The sequence below is a fragment of the Amblyraja radiata genome, chromosome 1 (genome assembly GCF_010909765.2).
Source record: "Amblyraja radiata isolate CabotCenter1 chromosome 1, sAmbRad1.1.pri, whole genome shotgun sequence".
Classification (NCBI taxonomy): Eukaryota; Metazoa; Chordata; class Chondrichthyes; order Rajiformes; family Rajidae; genus Amblyraja; species Amblyraja radiata.
In genome coordinates this window covers 148,377,038-148,401,067 of record NC_045956.1, presented here as the reverse complement: position 1 = coordinate 148,401,067, position 24,030 = coordinate 148,377,038, and the positions used below count along the sequence as shown (strand labels likewise).

The 24,030-nt window shown below is 43.1% G+C and overlaps 1 protein-coding gene across 1 annotated transcript; it reads left to right on the top strand.

The window, feature by feature from the left end:
- Window positions 1-5,957: 5,957 nt before the first annotated feature.
- On the top strand, window positions 5,958-23,932 carry sigmar1 (sigma non-opioid intracellular receptor 1). The gene is made up of 4 exons (XM_033032458.1): window positions 5,958-6,218; window positions 17,130-17,330; window positions 19,375-19,467; window positions 19,991-23,932. The coding sequence occupies exons 1-4, from the start codon at window positions 6,080-6,082 to the stop codon at window positions 20,218-20,220; spliced, it is 663 nt and encodes a 220-aa protein (XP_032888349.1). The 5' UTR covers window positions 5,958-6,079; the 3' UTR covers window positions 20,221-23,932.
- The last annotated feature ends 98 nt before the right edge of the window (window positions 23,933-24,030 follow it).

The window sequence follows — 24,030 nt, the reverse complement described above, 5'->3', positions numbered from 1 at the left end:
CTGTTTCTGATCTCATCACCACTGGCGATCTCCTCTCCACAGCCTCCAACCTTATCGTTCCCCAGCCCCACACTGCCCGCTTCTATCTCCTACCCAAAATCCACAAACAGGACTGCCCTTACAGATCCATTGTTTCTGTCTGCTCTTACCACACATAACTCATCCCCAAATACCTTAATTCAATCTTATCTCCCCTTGTCCAGTCCAGAACTACATCCAAGACACCTTCTTCAACAACTTTCAATTCCAAGGTCCCCGACCTCATCTTTACCATAGACGTTCGGTCCCATTAAACGTCCATCCCCCACCAGGAAGGTCTCAAGGCCCTCTGGTTCTTCTTTGAACAGCGACCCAATAAATTTCCCACTATTAACACTCTCCTCCACCTGGCGGAACTTGTCCCTCACCCTCAACAACTTATCTTATGACTCTTCTCACTTTCATCATTAAAGATGTAGCCATAGGCAGACGCATGGGCCCCACCTATGCCTGCCTTTTCCCAGTTATGTCGAACAGTCCTTGTTCGAAACATATACTAACACCATTCGCCAATTCTTGCTCTGCTAGATCGATAACTGCATTGTGGCTGCCTCTTGCACTCGTGTAGATATCGTTGATTTCATTAACTTTACCACTAACTTTCACACTACCCTCAAATTAATTTAGACTATCTCTGACACCTCTCTCCCCTTTCTTGATCTCTCTGTCTCCATCACAGGCGACTGACTATTGACTGATGTCTACTCAAACCTACCGACTTCCACAATTATCTGGACCACACTTCCTCCCACTGTGTCTCTTGAAAAGATGCTATCCCCTATTCTCAATTTCACCATCTCCACCACGTCTGCTCCCAAGATGAGGTTTTCCATTCTAGGATATCTGAGATGTCCTCTTTCTTTAATAAATGTGGTTTCCCCTCTGGTGTCATGGATGGATTCCTCACCTGCATTTCCTTTGTGTCCCATAGTTCTGCTCTCGTGCCCCCTCCCCCCAGACAGAACAATGTTAGAGTTTGCCTGGTCCTCACCTTTCACCTCACCAGCGTCTGCTTCCAACACATCGTCCTCCAACATTTCCGTCAACTCCAACATGATACCACCACCAGTCACATCTTCCCATCCCAACCCCCTCCCCACTCATCCCCTCACATAAACCACCCCTTCCTCAGGTACTTTCCTGTGCCCACAGGAAATGTAACACCTGTCCCTATACGTCCTCTCTCACCTACATTCAGGGGCCCCATCAGTCCTTCATCGGCTCTCCCAGTTGTTAACCATTTTAAATCCTCTTCCCATTCCCATACTGACCTTTCCATCCTGGACCTCCTCCATGCCAGAGTGAGGCTGGAAGAACATCACCTCATAGATTATGGACCAGTCCACTGACTCAAAGCAGCCATGATGGATCTCACCTGTTTCCTTAGACCAGCACTGAATGACTTTCTGTACCAGATTCTCCCACTTTAGTTTCTGCTTGTAAGCAGGAAGTAGAAGTACAACCTGGTGATCAGGTTTACCAAAGTGCGTTCGGGGGATGGAGCAGCAGGTATCTTTGATGGTTCTATAGTAGTGGTCGAGGATGTTTGGGCCTCTGATTAGGAAGAGGCATGCTGATAGCATTTTGGTAGCTCCCTCTTCAGATTGGCCTCATTGAAGTCTCTGAATATATTATGAACAAGGCCTTAGGGTATTTTGTTTCAAGGCTATTGTTGATGGTGTGCAGTTCCTCAAGCACAAGCTGGCATCAGCCTGGGGTTGGATGTAGAATGTTGGCAGGATAGCCAAAGTGAATTGGTGCGGCAGGTAGGAATGACATCATTTCACCTTAAGTTATTAGAAGTCCAGAGAGCAGGAGCCAGCCCGGATCATCACGCCCGAACACCATACAGCGTTAATTAGAAAGCAGACCCATCCACCCTTGACAGTCACTAAGGAACCAATGCATCTTAATCTTCGGGATAAGCCCGCCATGATGGACATTGTCAAATGCCTTAGTAAAGTCCTTGAGAACAATATCCACTGACCTAGAATCCTCAATCACCTTTGTCACTTCCTCAAATAACTAAGTTTGTAAGATATAACCTGCCCCACCTAAATCTATGCTTTACGTGCCTAATTTACCCATTCTCTTCCATATGAGAGTATATCCTATCCCCCAGGATCCTTTCTAATAGGTTTCCTGCCATTAATGTGAGACTCACCAGCCTATAATTTCTTATATTGTCCCTATTTCCCTTCTTCTAAAGCAACAACATTGGCTACTCACTCTCTTGCTCTGCCAGGATCTTGCCTGTGGCTGGAGAGGATACAAAGATTTTAGTCAAGGCCCTAACAACCTCCTTTAGCTATAGTGTAGATTAGAGATAAAGCACAGAAGCAGGCCCTTCAGCTCAGCGAGTCCGCACCGACCAGCGATCCCCGCACATTAACACCATCCTACACACGAGGGACAATTTACATTTATACCAAGTCAATTAACCTATAAACCTGTACATCTTTGTAGTGTGGAAGGACACTGAGGATCTTGGAAAAACCCCATGCAGTTCATGGGCACAATGTACAAACTACGTACAGACAGCACCCGAAGCCTGGATCAAACCCAGGTTTCTGTTGAGGTCAGGTAGCAACTCTACCACAGCGCCACTGTGCCACCACCTCTCTCGCCTCGGTCGATAACCTGGGATAGATCCCATCAGGTGCTGGGGACATCCACCTTAAGGCTATTCAACAGGCTCAACACCTTTTTGTGGATCACAAATTTCCCATGCATATCACTGATCTCACTATCCTCCACATCCTTCTCCTTGAAGGCACTCCTCGAAGGAGCTCATATTTTCTTTCTTGTACTAAAAATGCTACTCTACCATTTTTCAATGATTTTTATTGTTTCTCCTATTTCTTCACTTGTAATCTGAGCTCCTAATTCCTCTTGTTCTGAGAGGTCACGTTTTGGAAGATTAAAGTTTTGGAAGACTAAAAATGCTACTCTACCTCCTTTCCCATTTTGCCTGTCTTTCCTGTATGTTGAGTACCCCTGGATGGTCACCCAGCAACCATGTAACCATTACAGCAATCATATTAATCTATTTCCATTTACTTGTGAAGTTCATTTTTGTGAACAAATTGGACATTGATATATATTGTCTTCATTATCTTTGTCATTTTTAATTAATTTTGTACTATGACCCTGTTTGTTCTTCACCACTGACCTCTGGGGGAGTCCAGAACCAGAGGCCACAGTTTAAGAATTAGGGGTAAATCATTTAGAACGGAGATGAGGAAACACGTTTTCACACAGAGAGTTGTGAGTATGTGGAATTCTCTGCCTCAGAAGGTGGTGGAGTGCTGTTATCTGGATACTTTCAAGAGAGAGCTAGATAGGGCTCTTAAAGATATCTCCTGAGGGAGAAAGTCCAAGGCTGTATAGATACTGAGAATTTGGCATTGTGGTGAGGAAGGAGGGTCTACTTGGGAGATATAGAGATGGTGACTGGAATTTAAATTGAATAAGAGGCTGCAGTGAGATCTAGTCTCCCCACTGCATTCCTCCAGCAGTTTGTTTTTTGATCTCTCATCTATATCAATAACATTTTATCAGTCCGTCTTAACACAGGCTTCCTGACCTGCTGAGTATTTCCAAAATTCTTTAATGATATTTTTAAGATTCCCGCCAACTGCTGTTGCTTTGCTTTTCAATTTAAATCATTGATATACTCCATAAACACCTTTAGTAGATGATTGGTTGACATGAGAGATGTTTAGCCATAACACAAGCTAATGAAGTTTAAGTTTAAGATAAAGCCATTATTGCTAGCAAATTTACAGATGACACAAAGCTGGGTGGCAGTGTGAACTGCAAAGCGGATGCTACAAGGTTGCAGGGTGACTTGGACAGGTTGAGTGAGTGGGCAGATGCGTGGCAGATGCAGTATAAAGGACATAAATGTGAGGTTATCCACGTTGGTGGCAAGAACAAGGAGGCAGATTATTAACTCAATGGTGTCAGATTAGGAAAAGGGAAGTGCAACAAGACCTGGGTGACCTTGAATACCAGTCACTGAAATTAAACATGCTGGTGCAGCAGGCAGTAAAGAAAGCTAATGGCATGTTGGTCTTCATAACGAGAGGATTTGAATAGAAGAGTAAAGAGGTCCTTCTGCAGTTGTACAGGGCCTTGGTGAGACCACTACTGGAGTAATGTATGCAGTTTTGGTCTCCTAATTTGAGGAAGGACATCCTTGATATTCAGGGAGTGCAGCGTAGGTTCACGACGTTAATCCCCGGGATGGCAGGACTGTCATATGAGGAAAGATTGGAAAGACTGGGCTTGTATTCACTGGAATTTAGAAGGATGAGAGGATATCTTATGGAAACATATTAAAATTATAAAAGGACTGGACAAGCTTGATGCAGGAAAAACGTTCCCACTGTTAGGGGAGTCCAGAACCAGGGGCCACAGTCGAAGAATAAAGGGAAGGCCATTTAAAACTGAGATGAGAAAAAAAAATTGTCACCCAGAGAGTTGTGAATTTGTGGAATTCTCTGCCACAGAAGGCAGTGGAGGCCAATTCACTAGATTAATTTAAATTAGTTAGATAGAGCTCTTGGGGCTAGCGGAATCAAGGGGAATGGGGAGAAGGGAGGCACGGGTTAGATTGTGGATGATCAGCCATGATCACAATGAATGGCGGTGCTGGCTCGAAGGGCTGAATGGCCTCCTCCTACATCTATTTTCTATGTTAGACAAAAGATCACTGCAGAAAAGAATGGGCAGTGGATGATCTCACTGATTATTAACATTATTTTTTTTTTTCACCTGAAGGGTTATTTGCAGTTAGTTCTCATTGTTCTTTCTTATTATTCAGTTGCTGAATTGTTGACCATCATGTTCTTGAAGCCACCCGCACAAACCTATTTCCATTTAGAACGGAGATGAGAAAACACTTTTTCACACAGAGAGTTGTGAGTCTGTGGAATTCTCTGCCTCAGAGGGTGGTGGAGGCCGGTTCTCTGGATACTTTTAAGAGAGAGCTAGATAGGGCTCTTAAAGATAGCGGAGTCAGGGATATGGGGAGAAGGCAGGAACGGGGTACTGATTGTGCTGTGCTGTCTGACTCTATGCTCAGGTGGTGATGCTGCTGCTTAACCATATAACCATATAACAATTACAGCACGGAAACAGGCCATCTCGACCCTTCTAGTCCGTGCCGAACACGTATTCTCCCCTAGTCCCATATACCTGCGCTCAGACCATAACCCTCCATTCCTTTCCCGTCCATATAACTATCCAATTTATTTTTAAATGATAAAAACGAACCTGCCTCCACCACCTTCCCTGGAAGCTCATTCCACACAGCCACCACTCTCTGAGTAAAGAAGTTCCCCCTCATGTTACCCCTAAACTTCTGTCCCTTAATTCTCAAGTCATGTCCCCTTGCAAGGTTTTACATAGAAACACATAGAAACATAGAAAATAGTTGCAGGAGGAGGCCATTTGGCACTTCGAGCCGGCACCACCATTCATTGTGATCATGGCTGATCATCCCCAATCAGTAACCCTTGGCTGCTTTCTCCCCATATCCCTTGATTCCACTAGCCCAAAGAGCTCTATCTAACTCTCTTTTAAATTCATCCAGTGGATTGACCTCCACTGCTTTCTGTGGCAGGGAATTGCACAAATTAATTCATGGTTTTCATTGTAGCTGTACATCATTGTGCTGGTTGGTGCATGTGACTGACAATAAACTCCACCTGGGTCAATGCACCGCAGCCTTAGTTGGCCTGCACTCGCCCCGCCCCTCCTCCCCCTCGCCCCTCCCCCTCTCCGCCCCTCCGGCCTGGGCGGGGACACAGTACGTCACTGCCGGGACGCCGCTCTGATTGGTGGCTGCATCGGCGGCCGGGGAGCTCGGATAGGCGGAACGAGCTGCCACTCAGGCATGGGGGGCGGGGTTTGCCGGCGTTCTGGGGGCGCACCGCTAAAGCTCGCTCGCCGGGTGAGCGCCGCCAGGTCCTAACGCCCGGTGTCGCTGACTGTTCCCCGCGGTGCGGCGAGACGAGGTGGCAGCAGGGTGGTCATGAAGCGCGCGCTGTTCGGGGCCGTTGTCCTGGCGACCGTGGTCGGGTTGGCGTTCTGGACGGTCCGCGCGTGGACGGGCAACAAGCAGCACGTGTTCGACGGGCAGCAGCTGGCGCGCCTGGCGCGGCAATACGCAGGTGGGTGCAGGCTGCAGGCTGCAGGCCGCAACGCTGCCGAAAACAGTGGCCGAATTAATGCTGCAGGGGGGTGAGGGAATCGCATACGTATGCATGTGCACACGCGTATGCATCACATAGGGAGATAGGAGAAAAAAAGCAGGAACGGAGCACTGATTCTGGATGGTCGACTAGGCTTGTATTCGCTGGAATTTAGAAGAATGAGGGGGTCTTATCAGTTCAATTCAATTCAACTTTAATGTCATTGCACAAATACAAGTATGGGTACAACAAAATGCAGTTTAGCGCCAGTCCGTAGTAATAGTGCAATATAGAAATAATAAAACAGAATAAGCAAACAATGTGGACGGAGAGACTGGAGAAATCTATCGGCGGGACTCTGAGTTCAGCAATGTGATAGTGTTGTTGTAGAAGCTGTTCCTCATCCTACTAGTGCGAGACCTGAGGCTCCTGTACTGCCTGCCTGATGGGAGGAGGGCAAACAGTCCATGGTTGGGGTGGGAGGGGTCTTTGATGATCTTCCCGGCCCGTCTCAGACACCGTTTTCGGTGGAGGGCATCCATGGCAGGGAGCGGGGCACCGATGATGTACTGAGCGGTTTTCACCACCCGTTGTAGTGCCTTCCTGTCTGCTATGGTGCAACTGCTGTACCATACCGTGAAGCAGGTGGTCAGGATGCTTTCGATGGTACAGTGGTAAAAGTTGGTCAGGATCTGGGGGGACAGGTGAGCTTTCTTGAGCCTCCTCAGGAAGTAAAGGCGCTGCTGCGCCTTTTTGATCAGCTTGGAGGTGTTGAGGGACCAGGACAGATCCTCCGAGATGTGTATCCCGAGGAATTTGTAGTTGGAGATGTGCTCCACCTCAGTCCCGTTTATATGGATGGGGGTATGTCTGCCCCCTCTGATCTTCCTGAAGTCAACAATAATTTCCTTCTTGAAGTTGAGGACGAGGTTATTGTTGGCGCACCAGGTTGTCAGGTGCTTATAGAAACTTATAAAAGGACTGGACAAGCTAGATGCAGGGAAAATGTTTCCAATGTTGGGGGAGTCCAGAACCAAGGGTCACGGTTTAAGAATAAGGGGGAGACCATTTAGTACTGAGATGAGGAAAAACTTTTTCACCCAGAGAGTAGTGAATCTGTGGAATTCCCTGACACAGAATGCAGTGGAGGCCAATTCACTGGATGTTTTCAAGAGAGAGTTAGATTTAGCCCTTGGGGCTAAGAGAATCAAGGGATATGGGGGGAAAAGTGGAAACGGGGTACTGATTTTGGATGATCAGCCATGTTCATATTGAATGGTGGTGCTGGCTTGAAGGGCTGAATGGCCTACTGCTGCCCCTACAGGTACACCCTCTTGGAAGCTGTCGAGATGAATGACACCTCCAGTCTGAATGGCGGTCAGGTCTTACTATCAAATCCTGGCACTGTGGCTCAACTGGAGAGACCTACGTTTGATAATGCCGTAGTGGTAGGTTTCTCAATAGTGAGAGGTATTGACAGGAGATTCTGTGGCAACGAGCGAGACTTGAGGATGGTGTGTTGCCTCCCTGGTGCCAGCGCCCAAGACGTTTTGGACCGATTGCTGGGCATCCTTGTGGTAGTGCATGTGGGCACAGACGACGTCAGGAAGAAGAGGAAGGAGGATCTGCAGCGTGAGTTTAGAGATTTAGGAAGAAAGCTGAAAAGCAGGGCTTCTAGGGTGGTTATCTCTAGTTTGCTTCCAGTACCTCGTGCTGGTGAGGGCAGGAACAGGGAGATAGGGGATCTAAATGTGTGGCCTAGGGGCTGGTTCAAGGGGCAGAGATTTAGATTTATAGACCACTGGGATTACTTCTGGGGTAGGGGAGACCTGTACAAAATGGATGGGTTGCACCTTAACTGGAGGGGGACATAGTGCTTCCGCACCTCAACATTTATTTTCCTGAAATAGAATTCCAAATTACCTGGAATTTTATGGTATTTCTCAGCCCGGTAAGCCTTCCCCAACTGTGCATGTGTGACAGCCGCCCCAACTGCACACACACGCGCGAATACCGGGCCCTCTACGCATGCCCGTCCCAACCGCGTCACCGGCGCCATTTTCAATTGTGACGCGGCTGACGGGCCTCCCCCAACTACCCGTCAGCCGCGTCGTAAATATACTTTTTTTCTGCAAATCATCCTGCGGGCCCGATTGGACCCTTTGGCACCACCCCGCTGCTGCCCAGTGGGCCCGGATTTCGCTTGTGAGCAGTTGGGGCAGCAGTTGCGCATGTGCAGTTTGGGAAGGCTTAACAGGCCAGGAAATTTCCAGAGGTTATTTAATTTCCCGAAAATTACCCGAATTTACTCCACAACTGTACCAGTGCACTTGGTTGGTACAGTAGTGCACACCGCTGTTTTTTTTATTCAGCAAGAAATTGCAGCAAATTGTGACAAGTGACAGCCTGCACCAACACACAAACCAACCTCTCTTCCATTGACATCATTTATACCTCACACTGTATCAGCAAGACCATCAGAATAATCAGGGACGCGCCGTATCCTGGCACTCCCTCTTCTCCCTTCTCCCATCCGGCAAAAGATATAGAAGTGTGAAAACGCACACCTCCAGATTCAGTCGAATGTGTAGGAAGGATCTGCAGATGCTGGTTTAAACTGAAGATAGACATAAAATGCTGGAGTAACTCAGTGGGACAGGCAGCATTTCTGGAAAGAAGAATGGGTGAAGGTTTGGGTCTAGATCCTTCTTCGGAAGGGTCGAGACTCAACGTCGCCCATTCCTTCTCTCCAGAGATGCTGCCTGTCCCTCTTGAGTTACTCCCAACATTTTGTGTCTTCCTCCAGATTCAGTGTCAGTTTTGTCCCAGCTGTTATGCCACTGAACCATCCTACCAACAACTAAAGAGCAGCCTTGAAGTATCTACTTTGTTGGTGACCTCCGGACTATCTTTGATTGGACTTTATCTTGCACTAAACATGATTCCCTTATGTATCTGTACACTGTAAATGGCTTGATTTTAATCACGTATTTGTCTTTCTGCTGACTGGTTCGCACGCAGCAAAAGCTTTTCAATGTACCTCTGTATGCGGACAATAAACTGAACTGAATTGGGAGATAAGTGAGGTGAGAATGGCTAAGATTTTGCACATCATCAAACTGCAGTTCTGGTGCATGGTGAAATCTGGAAACCGCCATGCACTAGAACTGATGTGCAAAATCTGTCTTTGGTTGGTATAGGGTTTTAAATGTTTCCGTTAAATGTAGTTCATATTTTTGAAATATAGGCAGTGCTGATTTGCAAAAAGGCTGTTTATCTTAGGCTACGCGGTCACATTGTAGTTTAAATTATCAAATGTTCTATTTTTATGAGGACTTCAGTAAATGCTGTAAATAGAGTCATAAAGTAATACAGCAATAATACAGTCTCTTTGGCCCAACTCTCCCATGCTACCAAGTTGTCTTCATTAGCAATTCCCATTTGGCCTATATCCGTCTGAGCCATTTGTATTTGATCCAGTCCCAAAGCCTTCTTGAAGTTGCAATTGTATGTAACTCTACCATTTCTTCTGGCAGTATGTACCATAAGACTACCACCCTTTGCATGGAAAAACCTGCCCCCTGCCTCTTCCCCTTACCCTCCCACCCAGGGCCTCATTTTAAACATTCCCTTCTCACCTTAAACCACTGCTAAACATGTAAGGCAAAATCTTCTGGAGATAAAAAAATAATGTTTTGGTTCTGTGAATTTAGAAAAAAATTGCAGTATTTTGTTAACACTATAAAACAATATCATATGTAGCCTGTATAGATCAGTAAGTTGTACAATGGCTAAACTGTTCAGGCACAAGGTACTTTTGTCTGAATGAGAGGGTATTGGCTTTGAGAAGTTGGACAAACTTGGATTGTTTTCTCCACAGCATAAGAGACCTGTTGGAAATACATAAAATTATAAAGGTAGGCAGTCGGAACCTTTATTCCTCCAGGGTGGAGATGTCAAAGACTAGAGGGCATAGCTTACAGGTTGAAGGGGCTAAGTTTAAAGAAGATGTACAGGGCACGTTTTTTTTTACACAGAATGGTGGCTGCCTGGAAAGCACGGCCAAGGGAGGCAGATACAATAGTGGCATTGAGGAGGCACATGGGTAAGCAAGGAATGGAGGATTTTGAATCATGTGCAGGGAGACGAGATTAGTTTAGTTTGACATCATGTTGGCACATACGTTGTGGGTCGAAGGGCCATTCCTGTGCGGTACTTTTCTGCTATGTTCTAAGTTCATGTCTGAAGAAGAGTTCCGTCTCGATACATCAACTTTCCATATCTGTCACAGATGCTGGGCGACCTGCTGATTTACTCCAGCAGTTACTCTAATTTTATATGGTGGTATTTAAGCAGTTAGCTATTAAGGTTCTTTCGATGTCAGAGCTAGTCAGTTTTATACTTAACAAAAATATATCAATGCTGTTTCAAGATTTGAATGTTACAAGGCAAAAATAGTCACTGCATTTGGAGAGTCAAGAGTGTTTTATTGTCATATGTCCTGAAATAGAACAGTGAAATTCTAACTTGCAGCAGCACAATAGTAGTCTGTAAACATCTAAAAACAACATAAAAACGGTGATGTATTGCCTCCAGCAGCTCTGATCAGAATATAAATTCTGCTTGTGTTTAAATGCAAGTCTCTGTGCAGTTGGTTAATGCGTTATCTAATCTGGAATTGTGTTCATGTCTAAGATGAAGGTACTGTAAATCATCATCCCCAGCAGGAGAGTCCATCTTTCTATAATTTCCACAGTGCCTCTTGCCTACAGTTTCATGCTAAACACATAAGAGCTTCAATGCCAGGATTGTTGGTCTGTGAGTAGACATTAAAACATTGGTCTCCTTGTCCTGACAATGGATTTGGTGCTTCCAAACAACATAACATATTGGGAGCCTAACAACCGTAAATCCACCATTTTGGCTTTTATATTCTGTACTTGGATTAAAACAAATTCTGATTATTTCAGCTGCTTTACCATCGTGGTCTTGCACAATTGGACTCCAATCCTTTTGCTCATCCAAAGCACAGACTTTCATTCAGAACAAAGTAATTTTGAATGTTATCACATTTTCTGTTATTGAATTCTGCCGTAACAATGTCCTGTTCCAATTTATTTTGAGCCTAATTGGCTGGACATGACTCCTATCTAGCAAACATCCACTGGTTTCAACAAAGCCTCTTTTGGGTCTGTCTTGAAATGGTTTCTTTCTGCAGCGTGGAAACGCCCTTCGGCCCACCGAGTCCGCACCAACCAGCGATCCCCACACGTGGACACAAACCGATACACACTAGGGACAGTTTACACTTCTACCAAGTATACAAACCCAAGCCAGTTAACCTACAAACCTGTACATCTTTGGAGTGTGGGAGAAAACCGAAGATCTCGGAGAAAACACAGGCAGTCACGGGGAGAACGTACAAACTCTGTGCAGACAGCACCCGGAGTCGGGATCAAACCTGGATCTCTGGAGCTGTAAGGCAGCAGCTCTACCGCTGCACCACTGTGTCACCCAGGCATATTGTCGGTCATTATAAAGCAATCTCATTACTTGAACTACAATGGTTCAAGAAAATAGCTCACTTCTCCCATCCATGAATATGCTGCTGCCTTGCCCTCTTCCCTCTGTTCTTGCTACTGAAAACATTCTGAGATTCTGATGTCAACTGTTGCAATCTTTTCAATGTTTTTTTTGTCTCCAGGTGATCTGTATTGTACACCAATTGTCAATATAAAATTTAAAGAATTTGGCCAAACAAACACGGGTAGTTGAATTTGGAAAGGAAATGTGGCATGGGGGAAGTGTTGAGGAATCAAATAGATCAGATTGCTGTCGGAAGGTTGTGCGGCCTTGGTTGTCTTCTGTGCTATATTCATTGATTTTAAATAGTAATTTTGGGTTTTCCATTTCAGTAATTTACCTGCATACCACCGTATCTTAGGTGGGATCAAAGAAAGAGCGTTCCCGTCGCGGCCCTGTTTCCACCAATCTTTCCACCACCAAGCACAAGAAGCAACAAGACAGACACCATTGTATGCAGATGCCGAGAAGTGTGTTCAGCTCTGGCTGAGCAACTTCTAATCTTGTGTTTGGACTCGATAAGAAGACCGCACCTTGGGCAACCTCCAGGGGTTGACGGTGATGCCTCCAGTCTGTTGACTGTCTGATAAGTTGTTTTTGATGCCTGCAGAATACCTGTAGGCATCAGGTGGTGCCTGATAAGGTGTGTCATTGGGTAGCTGTCACTGTTTGTGCTTATCCTCTGCATGTCCCTGTTGTGAAAACTCAAGATGCCTCTTGGGGTACTCCGTGCCAAATTGACCAATCACATACTAATGATTCCCTTAAATTAAAGATGAATATTTCCCCTCTTCTGGCAATCTCTTGTTGTTATGGGTTAGTTGAATAATTCAGCAACATAACAGGTCTACGGAGTTGATTCAGGCTCTGCAATAGGTATCAGCATTGTGGAGGACAATGAAGTTGAGTTGCCTCGCTAATGGAGTTTTTCAATCATTTCATATTTATATGCTATTAAAAGTACAAGACAGACTTGTCTGTGATCTTCGGAGCTACGCCAAACGGTACACAATAGCGCGAAAATCTTTTGCAGAATCTTACTCAGCTTTTTCCTATGGTCGCTCGTATCAAGTTTCCTCACATTTTATGATATATTTCACGTTATTGATATTTCAAGGTTTAAAAAAGCCAACGTTAACAAGATTTTTACTGTTAAAATCCTTCCTGCCTGGTTCCAACAAACTTTGATACAAAGTTGCAATACAGAAACACTGCTACCAACTTTTCACCAGAATGGGATATCACAGTCCTCCACCTGACATTTGCAACAATGTTGCCATCATAGAACACTTACTCCAGCTCCTGGCAGGACGGGAGGGGGAGGGTGAATTGGTATTGCAATTAGGGAAGTGAATTGCAATTCTTTTGCAATTCACTTCCCTATTGCAATTCAGTCCAGTGCTGGGGGAGGCAGGGGAGTTCTGGAATCTTACGTTCAGCAATAGGTTGAGTTGGGGGACCATGCCTCCTGTGGGGGCGACGGGTTAGTGGTGTAATATTGTGTTTGGGAACGGGTTGCATTGGGGGACCAGGCCTCCCATGTGACAGGGACCCAACGGGTCCCATTTGGTCTATATCATATCTATATTACTAAAAGTCTGATCTTGACCGCTTTTGGCTCGCTGTGGTGTGATTTCTGAGAGAACGCCGCCACCTACGGCCGTCATTTTTGGCCACCTCGCTCAGAGCCCCGCTCTGCCTTCCGGGATCGGAGGATTTTTCCCATCGATCAAAAATCGGAGGGATATTAATGTTTAAAAAAAATTTACATTCTCTCTGCTGCCCCTGCTGGTGGGAGGGGGGAGGGAATATAAAACCCGGAAGTGTTGTGCCTCAGTCTTTGCAAGATGGAGGAAGACAGAGGGTCATGTCTCTCTGAGCTGTGAATAACACGGAACACATATCTACTCAACTGTGAGTGCCCTTAATGTGGTTCTAAAATGCTTGCAAAAAGTGTCTATTGGTTCTAAAATGCTTGCAAAAAGTGTCTCTATTGGTTCTAAAATGGTTGCAAAAGGTGTCTATTGGTTCTAAAATGGTTGCAGAAATTGTCTCTTTTGGCACTAAAATGCTAGCAAAAAGTGTATTTTTGATACTAAAATGCTTGCTAAAAGTGTGTTTTGGTTCAAAAATGTTTGTAAAAAGTTTGTATCGGTTCTAAAATGGTTGCAAAAAGTGTATTGGTTCTAAAATGCTTGCAAAAAGGTGTGTGTGTGTGTGTGTTCGCGTTCGTGTGTGTGTGTTCTCCCTTTCTGCTCCTTTCCCCCCCCCCCCCCTCCCTCTTTGCCCCCTCCCACACCTTTTCTGTCCCCCCCCTGTAGATTGTTTCACATGCAATATCCAATCAGAGTAATGTACTATCACTACCTCCATCTTACTGTACACTTTATATTAACACCCATCTCCTATATTACGTAGTTACACTGGTGGTAGAGATGAACTAATAACGTATTGTACTGCACCAACATGACTAATGATTAAAGATTATTTAAACACCAGACTGTGTCTGTACAGTAGTTTACATGGTGTGAGAAGTGGGATGTTTGCAGGCAGGCTGCGCCTAACCTGTATTGCGAGGCATCACAGGTGATAGTGACTGGCAGCTTGAGGTCGAAATACGTCAAGGTAGGCGCTGGCTAGCTGGAGCTTTAATGAGTCAAACACTTGTTGGTGTTGCTGGTACCAGGTCCAGGCATGTCCTTGTGATTGAGTTGTCTCAGTGGTGAGATAAGTCCGCTGAGGTTGGGTATGAACTTCCCCAGATAGTTAACCATACCTAGGAAACGCTGAAGGCGGGATCATTGTCAAGGGTGTGATTCCCTCATCCCTGCAAGATGAATACTACAAAGATGTCCACAACGGCCACACAGGTACCGAGGCCACGCTTGCCCGTGCACAAAGCATGTTTTACTGGCCAGGAATGTCCAAATACATACGTGAGAAAACGGCATCCTGCTCCACTTGCAACCACTTGGCACCCCACCAACAGAAACAGCCTCTCCTACAACAACCCGCTCCAGCACTACCTGGGACGTCCCTCGCTGTGGACATTTTCGAATGGCATGGTAAACACTACCTAGTCTTAGTCGATTCCTACTCCAATTGGTTTGAATTTGATCTGTTGCCTACCATCACGTGGTTAAACAAAAGCTTCCGAGACATTTTTCTGTATTCGGTGTACCAGTTGGACTGCAAACTGACCACGGAAGGCAGTTCACCAGCCAGGCATTTCGACACTTTGCCAGACGATGGAACTTTCAGCATGTTACCAGCAGCCCGGAATACCCTCAATCCAACGGCTGAGCGTGCTGTCAGGAGCACAAAACAGCTAGTTCGCATCTTGCCAAATCCGACGTCTACCTGGATCTGTTAAACCTGAGAAACATTTCCAGGGATGGTGTTCTAGGCTCTCCCGCCCAGCGACTGATGTCTCGCACGACACGGCCACAGCTCCCCGTTGCCCAGCCACAGCTGAAGCCACAGGTGCTCAAACCTGCTGCGGTCCAGAAGCGCATTCAGGAGAAACATGATGTCCAGAAGCGCTCCTATGACAAGTTGAGTAAACCACTTAAACCGTTACTGCAAGGTCAAGTGGTTCGCCTGCAGACTGCAGTTGGACATACCCGACTGGGTTTCGTTGAGGGGCCAGCCAAGGAACCTCGTTCCTACCTTGTCAACGTCGATGGTGCTCTGTACTGGCACAGCCGTCAACATCTTCTGCCCGTGAATGAACCGCGACCAGCTCCTCCCGGTCCCCATGCACCGCCGTTGGTTTTCCAAACTCCTGCTGCTGTTGTTCGTCCCTGACCCCAGCATGCACTCTCCGCGTCGTTCGGTTCCTTCGTCCCCCAATGCCCCTAGTCCTGCATGCTTGCCCCGCCGTTCCTCTCCAGGATCCCCGGCTGCGTTCTCTTTCTCGGGTTCCCCACCACCCAGCCCTACTAACTTTTCCGGAAGGGGAAGGGTTTGTCCGTACACATTCGGGTCGGGTTAGCAGACCGCCTGACAGGTACGGCGAGTATGTTTAACCGCATGTGTTTTAACATCTGTTTAACAACTCTTTTCTCTACGGGGAAGGATGTAGATTGGTTATTGCATGTGAACCAATCAGAGTAATGTACTACCACTAACTCCACCTTACTGTACACTTTATATTAACACCCATCTCATTGTCATAACACCTCTCTCTTTACTCAGAGAGTGGTGGCTGTGTGGAATGAGCTTCCAGGGAAGGTGGTGGAGGCAGGTTTGTTTTTATCATTTAAAAATAAATTGGATAGTTATATGGACGGGAAAGGAATGGAGGGTTATGGTCTGAGCGCAGGTATATGGGACTAGGGGAGAATACGTGTTCGGCACGGACTAGAAGGGTCGAGATGGCCTGTTTCCGTGCTGTAATTGTTATATGGTTATATGGTTATATTGTATTGTACTGCACCACCATGATTGATGATTTAAACACCAGACTGTGTCTTTACAGCTGTTTACATCCCCCCCCGTCCATGCCCTCTCTCCCTGCCTCTTTAGCCGCACCTGCGAGTTGGACGCTATGCGTGAGTGGACAGGGCGGGAGGATGGGGTAAAAGGAGCGAATGCATAATATTAATATAATATCAAGGAGGGTGGTTAGTGTGTGTGTGGGGGGGGGTGATTAGTGTGTGTGTGTGTGGGGTAGTTAGTGTGTGTGATGCCGCAGGGCGACCCTCCCCCCCCCGCCCCCCCCCCCCCCCCCCGCAACTGCACGTTGAGGGGACGGGACACAACGGGTCCCACTTGGTCTAGTATATTATTAAAAGTCTCGTCTTGTTTCTATCTATATTTGTGTGTATGTGATTGAGATTGTATGATTTTATCTATAGCAAAGCGGTACACGATAGCGCTACATTTTTTGCAGAACCACCCTGCCCCTGTCAATCATCTTCAATTCCTCAAAAAACTTAAATGTTAAATAACCAATTGTATTACCTTTAACTGCTAACCATGCTACTGCATGATAAACTTGCAAAACCAAGCAAAGTAAAAGTAAAATTAATAGAAACGAGTGTATCTAATTATTGAACTCTACCTAGAGTGATGATTAAAGCTTTAATGAGCAGTGTGAACGGTTATGTTGCATGCACTTTGCTGGTTTAAGTATGCTGCAATGCCTCTGGATATCCTCATTGCAAAGTGTATTCATAATTTAGAGTGACAATATATAATGTCAGTGAAATTTTGCAGAGTTGTGCATAGTAACTAGAAGTGATTTAATATATTTGCCTAAATGAAATGTATTTCTCAGTGATATAAAATGGTGCTGTATTTCAGGTCTCAATCATGAACAGGCATTTACAAAGATTGTGGTTGAATTAAGGAAGATGTATCCTGGCCACATACTTCCAGATGAGGACCTCCAGTGGATCTTCGTGAATGCGGGAGGCTGGATGGGTTCGATTTGTGTTTTGCATGCATCCTTAACTGAATATGTGCTGCTCTTCGGAACAGCTTTGGACACTGGAGGACACTCGGGTATATTAATTGTTCCATTGAATTATATTTGGAAACGTCTTAAAGGTTTACATCATGTCAACTATACAGTAATGAGAAATCAATATTGGGTTTATAGTGTGTCCTTCTGTTGTGAATTATTCAATTACACAGAAAGTGACCTTTATATTAACAATAAAACTAATTGGAAAATCTTGAACTAGAGTGAAATAAAAGCTGCAAGAGATAAATAGGTGTGCATATATTCTGAGAATTCAGAAATTTCAAATATTCTATTGCTATAAAGTTCAAACCACGGGAATAGCTATAAAGTTCAAACCACGAGGAATAGTCACTTTTCAAAGTCACCAATGACATTCTTTGTAGCATTGACTATCAAACTGTCTACTATTGTCCTCTGGCCCATCAGCAAATTCCAACATGCCTGTCCGTCACCCAAATGCTTCTTCCCATGAGTCCCTGTCATCGTTGTTCTCATGTGTCCACTCTATTTCCCTTGTTTGGTTGCAAGCTTCACTTATCTTTCCTATCAGATTGATTCATCTACAGCCATTTACTATATCACCTTCCAGTATCTGTTGCTATTTCAATCCTTCCTTCCCTCCCTGACCTGAATCTACCATTCAACCTCTCCTCATCCGGATCCATGTATTGCTTGCCAGCTCTTTAGTTTAGCTTAGAAATACAGCACGGAAACGGGCTCTTCAGCCTACCAAGTCCGCGCCGACCAGCGATCCCTGCATATTAACACAAACCTACACACACTGGGGATAATTTACATTTGTACCAAGCCAGTTAAAGACGAACCTGTACGTCTTTGGAGTGTGGGAGGAAACTGAAGATATTGGAGAAAACCCACGTACAAATTCCGTATAGACAGCACCTGTAGTCAGGATCAAACCCGGATTTCTGGCGCTGTAAGGCAGCAACTGTACCGCTGCGCCATCGTGCCGCCTCTTGTCCCATTCTTCCCTCTCTTTTTAGCCCAGATGAAAGATCCAGACTTGAAACATCGACTTTCCTTCCATGGAATTTGATCATGGAGTTCCTCGAGCAGGTTTTTTTTGTTTTTGTTTTTTTTGTTTTTGTTTTTTTTGTTCTTGTTGATCCAGAATCCATCATCTACAGTCTATTGTGTTTCCATCAAATCTCCAGTGAAACAGCTGGTGGTTAAATCCATTCTAATTCCACTGCACTGGAATTAATCCCGTTGGAAGCCCATTTCTAAATACTTAAGCAAAAATACAAGTGTGGATGTTGGAAATCTAAAGTAAACACAAAAACGGCTGGAAATACTTAGCTGATATGTGGAGAAAGAAATGGCTTAATGTTTTGAATTGATAACTTTTCCAGTGTGGAAAAAACACTATATACCCAGGAAGGTCTTCATGTTTCCTCTTAATAAAGGTCAGGTCGGGGGGAGATCCTCCCGCGACGGGTACCATGTAATCCCGTGCTACCTGCTCCATGGTCGGATAGTCGGCGACTAAACCGTCTCCATCACCTGCTTTTTCAGGTGAGGAGGGGGCTGTGGACCCCCAGCAGGACCAAAAACAAGACCTGTCAAAGGGCGGATGAGCTCCTAGTGAGCCAACGGCCAACCACACTTCAGTAGAAGTTGCGATCACTGTCGTACATAACATTGTAAGGCACCATGCCTGTTGATGTTTTCAACGATGATGATCTTAATAAAGGTGCAGTCTTTTATTCAGAAATGCTAACAGAATTACATTTCCTCAAAGCAATTCCATGAGGCACCAATCTGAATCTGTTTTTAAATTCAGTTTAACAGCTCGTATAAAAAAAAATTGCTATTCTTAAATTATAGACGAACTCTTAGAGTTTGATTAGCCATTATTGTCTGTCAGTGAATCTGTTCTAAAGTCGTAAGATTCGCTACAGTATTCCCATTGTACTTGAGCACAGGAAACTTCTCAATTTCATATGAAAGATATTTAAAATTTTGCATATTTTTCTTATTTGAAAGTGGATTGAGCTTGCTATTTGTTACAAGAAGATTTGGGAATAATGGATGTATTTAAATTATTATGATTTGACATTCTAGGTCGCTATTGGGCTGAAGTGTCTGATACAGTTATTTCAGGGACTTTTCAACAATGGAAAGAAGGGACAACAAAAAGTGAAATATATTACCCAGGTTAGTTTCTGTACGAAGTGTTTTGAGATGTGGTTAAGCATGGAATCCCACCATTCTATATTCGTTACAATTGACAGTGTTAAATGTTACAGAAGTGGGTCATTTTGTGCATGTTTCTGTATCTTGATAAAGCTGGCCGATGAGTAATCACCCTTGATTCTCCTACTAAAGAGCTACAACAAGCTAATTTCAGTATTCCTTTTAAGTACAATTCCTTTAGAAATTCATGTTGAAATCTTCTTCCACTGTTCTTTTCAGTTAGCCCATTTCTATACTTCCCGTATTATGTATTATGTCTAAACACATTCCATCTCCCCCCCCCCCCCCATCTCATTTTCTTTTACCACTTTTATCTCTTTGTCCAGGTCATCTAACTTTTTATGATGCAGCATGAATATAATAAAATGGTGCTTCACATGACTAAAGTAGACTTGATGGGCAGAATGGCCTAATTCCACTCCTATCACTTATGACCTTATGAAAGAACTAAACTCTACTTATGCGTTATAATTTATTTCCACAGGTGACACAATAGTCCATTCTGTTGGTGAGGCTGCGTCTGTTCGCTGGAGTGGGGGTACTTGGATGGTTGAATATGGCCGAGGCTTTATTCCATCCATGTTGGGGTTTGCACTGTCCGATACGATCTTCAGCACGCAGGATTTTCTTACTCTCTATTATACAATATCCGTCTACGTAAAAGCACTCACTCTGGAAGCCAATACATACCTCGCTGGAGCTGGCTTCTTTTGAAGCTTGTTGGAGACTTTTTGTAATTTTAAACTTTATAAATGTCTGTATGATGTCAGTTTACATTACCTAATGGGGTTGAAAATTGTATCCATGCCCATCAGTCCTGGAAACTTTTTACATTACTTTTGTATAATACAACAATTTTTTTCAAAATTTCAACTCTTTTTCATTACCAGGGATCATCCCATCATATACTATTTAAAAAGTCAATCAAGTCTTAAGATTGTTTTTGCATAATATCATTTTTAGGACAGAATCACTTTAAACGTTAATGTTTGGCTAAATCTTTTGGAATCATTTTGGAAAGTAAATTGAGATGGTAGGACTCTCAGCATGATTTTGAAACCTCATCAGATGACCATATTTTAAGCATGTTATTGCTTTAATCTGAACCTGATGGTTAATGACTCTCCTTTTAAATCTCTAAATCCTATCTATTAGTAAGATTTGCACACATTTATTACCAATCTGTTTGTAAATGGACTTTAGTTATTTAATTTTGTATGCTTGAAACAAATAGATCTTGTACAAATTCACAGTTATGTTCAGCATTTCTCCTGATCCTATTTAAAAGTCCAATTTTCGATGCACTTTTGTCGACCAAACTGGTGTGATCGTTTGAGCTGAGTAGCATAACATGAAATTGTTTCAATATAAACCATTAACTACTCTTTATCTGTGATAATATTTTATTGCAGGGCAGCTGGAAGTATTTTGTAGAATTTCAGGAACGTTTTTTTTCCATTCATTTTGGTTCTGGCAGTCAATGGCACCTCATATTCATAATCTAATGTTCACTGGGTGAACACCACTGTCTTGAGCAAGGTTGCTGATGTTTGCAGCTGAGTTGCTGTTTTGAGTCAACTGGCCATTTATGGACAGCTGGTGTGATTTAGAAATAATTGAAGCTGTTCAGCACACTTGCCTTGCCTTTTGCTGCTACTTGCCACGGACAGTCAGGCTACTTGCACAGCTATGTTCCCGCCCAGGTGGAAGAATCTGCTCCTTGTATTTTCTCACTTAATACTGTTGTAATATGAAAGCTGTAAACGTTCAGAAAAGGTGAATTAGAAATGGAAAATGTTGGAAGCATTTGGCAACTGAGTAAGCTTTTATGGAAAGAGAACTGGTTAATATTTCAAATCAAAAACACTTCATCAAAAATGTTCCTATAAGGAGCCTTTAGCCTGAAATGTGTTCCACAGATGCTTCATGTCTCACTGGGTGTTTCCAACATTTTCTTTTAATTTCAGATTTGATTTTTCATTTTACAGGAAATGTCCAGCTTTGGCCATGGTGCTAATTGATCTGATTTGTGTTATTTAAAATTATTGCTAGTTGTTTTCCCTGGATTTAGTTCTGCCAGCTGTGAAGGAAAATGATGGAAATGCTATTGATTATGTAGAGGAATTACATCTGTTAATCTGCCTTCAATTGAGGATATCTAGCAGTAAGAACAATAATAATTATTTTTCCACAGCCTGTCTTGGATATACACAGGTTTTGCAAACTGCAAATTCTTGTCTTGCCATGTGACATGTTCCCTGCATAAACTTGAATTATTTGAGGAGATTCGTGACATTTTGCCGTCCATTTCTTGTTTCTCCCAAATTATCTAAGACCTTCTGCTTTAAATTGATACTGGCAGTGTTGTTTTGAGGAGGTTGGAGAATGTGAATGCCATTTTTTAAATTACACCTGGATTTGAAATCTAAATATTTTTTTGTTTAATTACATCCACTTGTATTGTACATCTGCCTCATCACATCGTCTTGGTTATATTTGAAAGTTTACATAGATAAAATTGAAATGGAGAATCACAGATTTCCCAAATATGAATTTTATTTCTGTTTGCTTTAATGTTTTTGTTGCTAAAACGCTTTGCTTCAAGAGCTGGTCTTTTTTTACTGAATAAATAGTACATGAAATGTTGTGTTTTCCTTTAATCTTTAAAGGAAATATTAAAGAGAACAGCCTTTTTCGGTACAATATATGCATAAAAGCAGTAGTTAGCCATATTGTTAGTGAGTTCCATTTAAAACATTTTGCAGTTTTCTAGTCCACAATACAGGTTTGAATTATAAAACCAAAAGATTTGCTCAAAACAATCTATCAATATGTTTAAGTTAATTAAAGCAAACACATTTTTGATCCTTATTGTGTTATTGTGACCAATAAATTTGCCATTGTTCAATAGATAGCTGGAACAATTTGTTTCAAGAATAGAGCAACAAGTTGTCTTAAAATAGTTATTACCACAATGCCTAGTTTTTCGCTGCAGTTGGTTCATTTCTAATTTTGCTTTTGCGTATATCTTAATTGCTCTGTTGACAACATGTTTTCAATTTGAAGTTGGGCAGATTTATTGTTGTCTGTTCACACAGCAAACTCGCATTTTCACGTCGAGGAATACTGCAGTAGAAAAAAACTTTCCACGTCCAACTGTTAACATAATTGAATGTATGGACTCTGTTTGCCTTACTTGACTGACCCAGGGAGGAATCATTAGCTGGGCAGCTGTTAGGATTTGGTCTGGAGGTGATTGCAAATGAAATCTGTGGCAGTCTCCAACGATCAGGGAAGTGCTGAGAGGGAGGATTAACAAATAGTTGCAGAGATGACAAAGTGCTATCATTTCCCCTTCCACTAAATCATTGGTGCATGTTAAAATTTGTGTGCAGAATTGTACATTTTTTTTAACTGCAAGCAAAATTTAAATTGTGCAAGAAAAAAAGTGCATATGAGGATCCCAGAAAATAATGATTATTCTAAAGCAGCCAATCATTTTATATTTATTTGAGCAAGTATCATTGCAATTGTTTCATCAACTGGAAATCAATGTTCTCTTCACAATGAATATTTTTTTGGAACATATTGCATTTATTGTAATGGGGCTGTAGATTTCCCCTCATTGAATCTTCAGGTTTTTGTGACTTAATCCCTTCAAGGACTATCTATTTGTGCATTTGAATTTGGACTGAAATGTGGAAGAATCACCTCTGCAGCAAAGATGGATGTCATTTTTAGTAAATTAAACCTTCAGGAATTCAGCAAATTCTATAAATGGAAAACCAATTGTCTTGCATTTAGTACTTCTCTTTTTAATAAATCTGTCTTTCAAAGTTAAATTGGGAACCGAAATGGTTGCATAACCTAATTTGAACAAGCTAGAATCCAATACATGGTCATTCCTGAATTTAATCCACACCCCAATAATTTTGTTCTAAATTCTCCATGTGGGAGCTTTATTGTGAAAGAGTGGGTGCAGGAGTGAAATACTTGAATGGCAAATGACTGACTTTTTAAACTTTCTGTTGATTCATTGGTAATGTCCATAAATAAACAAGCAATGTACTTGAATAATATTGGCTCTAACTTGAAGCTTTTAAAGTGCTGTCTGTAAAAGAAAGTAATGTTGTGCTGAAAAATACTTTGTGATTGATCATGGGAATTTCACCAAGAGCCTTATTAAAATATAATTAGAGTATATCCTAGTCTATTTGAAAATGTCAGATATTAGCAAACTAATTTGCCTAAATATATATCTATTGTCTTGAAAAATGAAAGTGTATGTATTTTGTGGGATAAGCATTGAAAATAAAATTTCTGCTTTAATAAATAGTTCATTCCACATCTTTAATGTATTTTTCAACTAAAGTGATGGTAAACAAGGACACTCCTTGTGAAATAAAAGAATTTATTGTCTCTTTGATCCTGAGTCGTAGTATTAATACAACCACCACCTAGATAGCTCAGCTGACCCCAGTGCTGTTTTCATTTTAATGGGCATTTGACTACTTTTAAGATTAC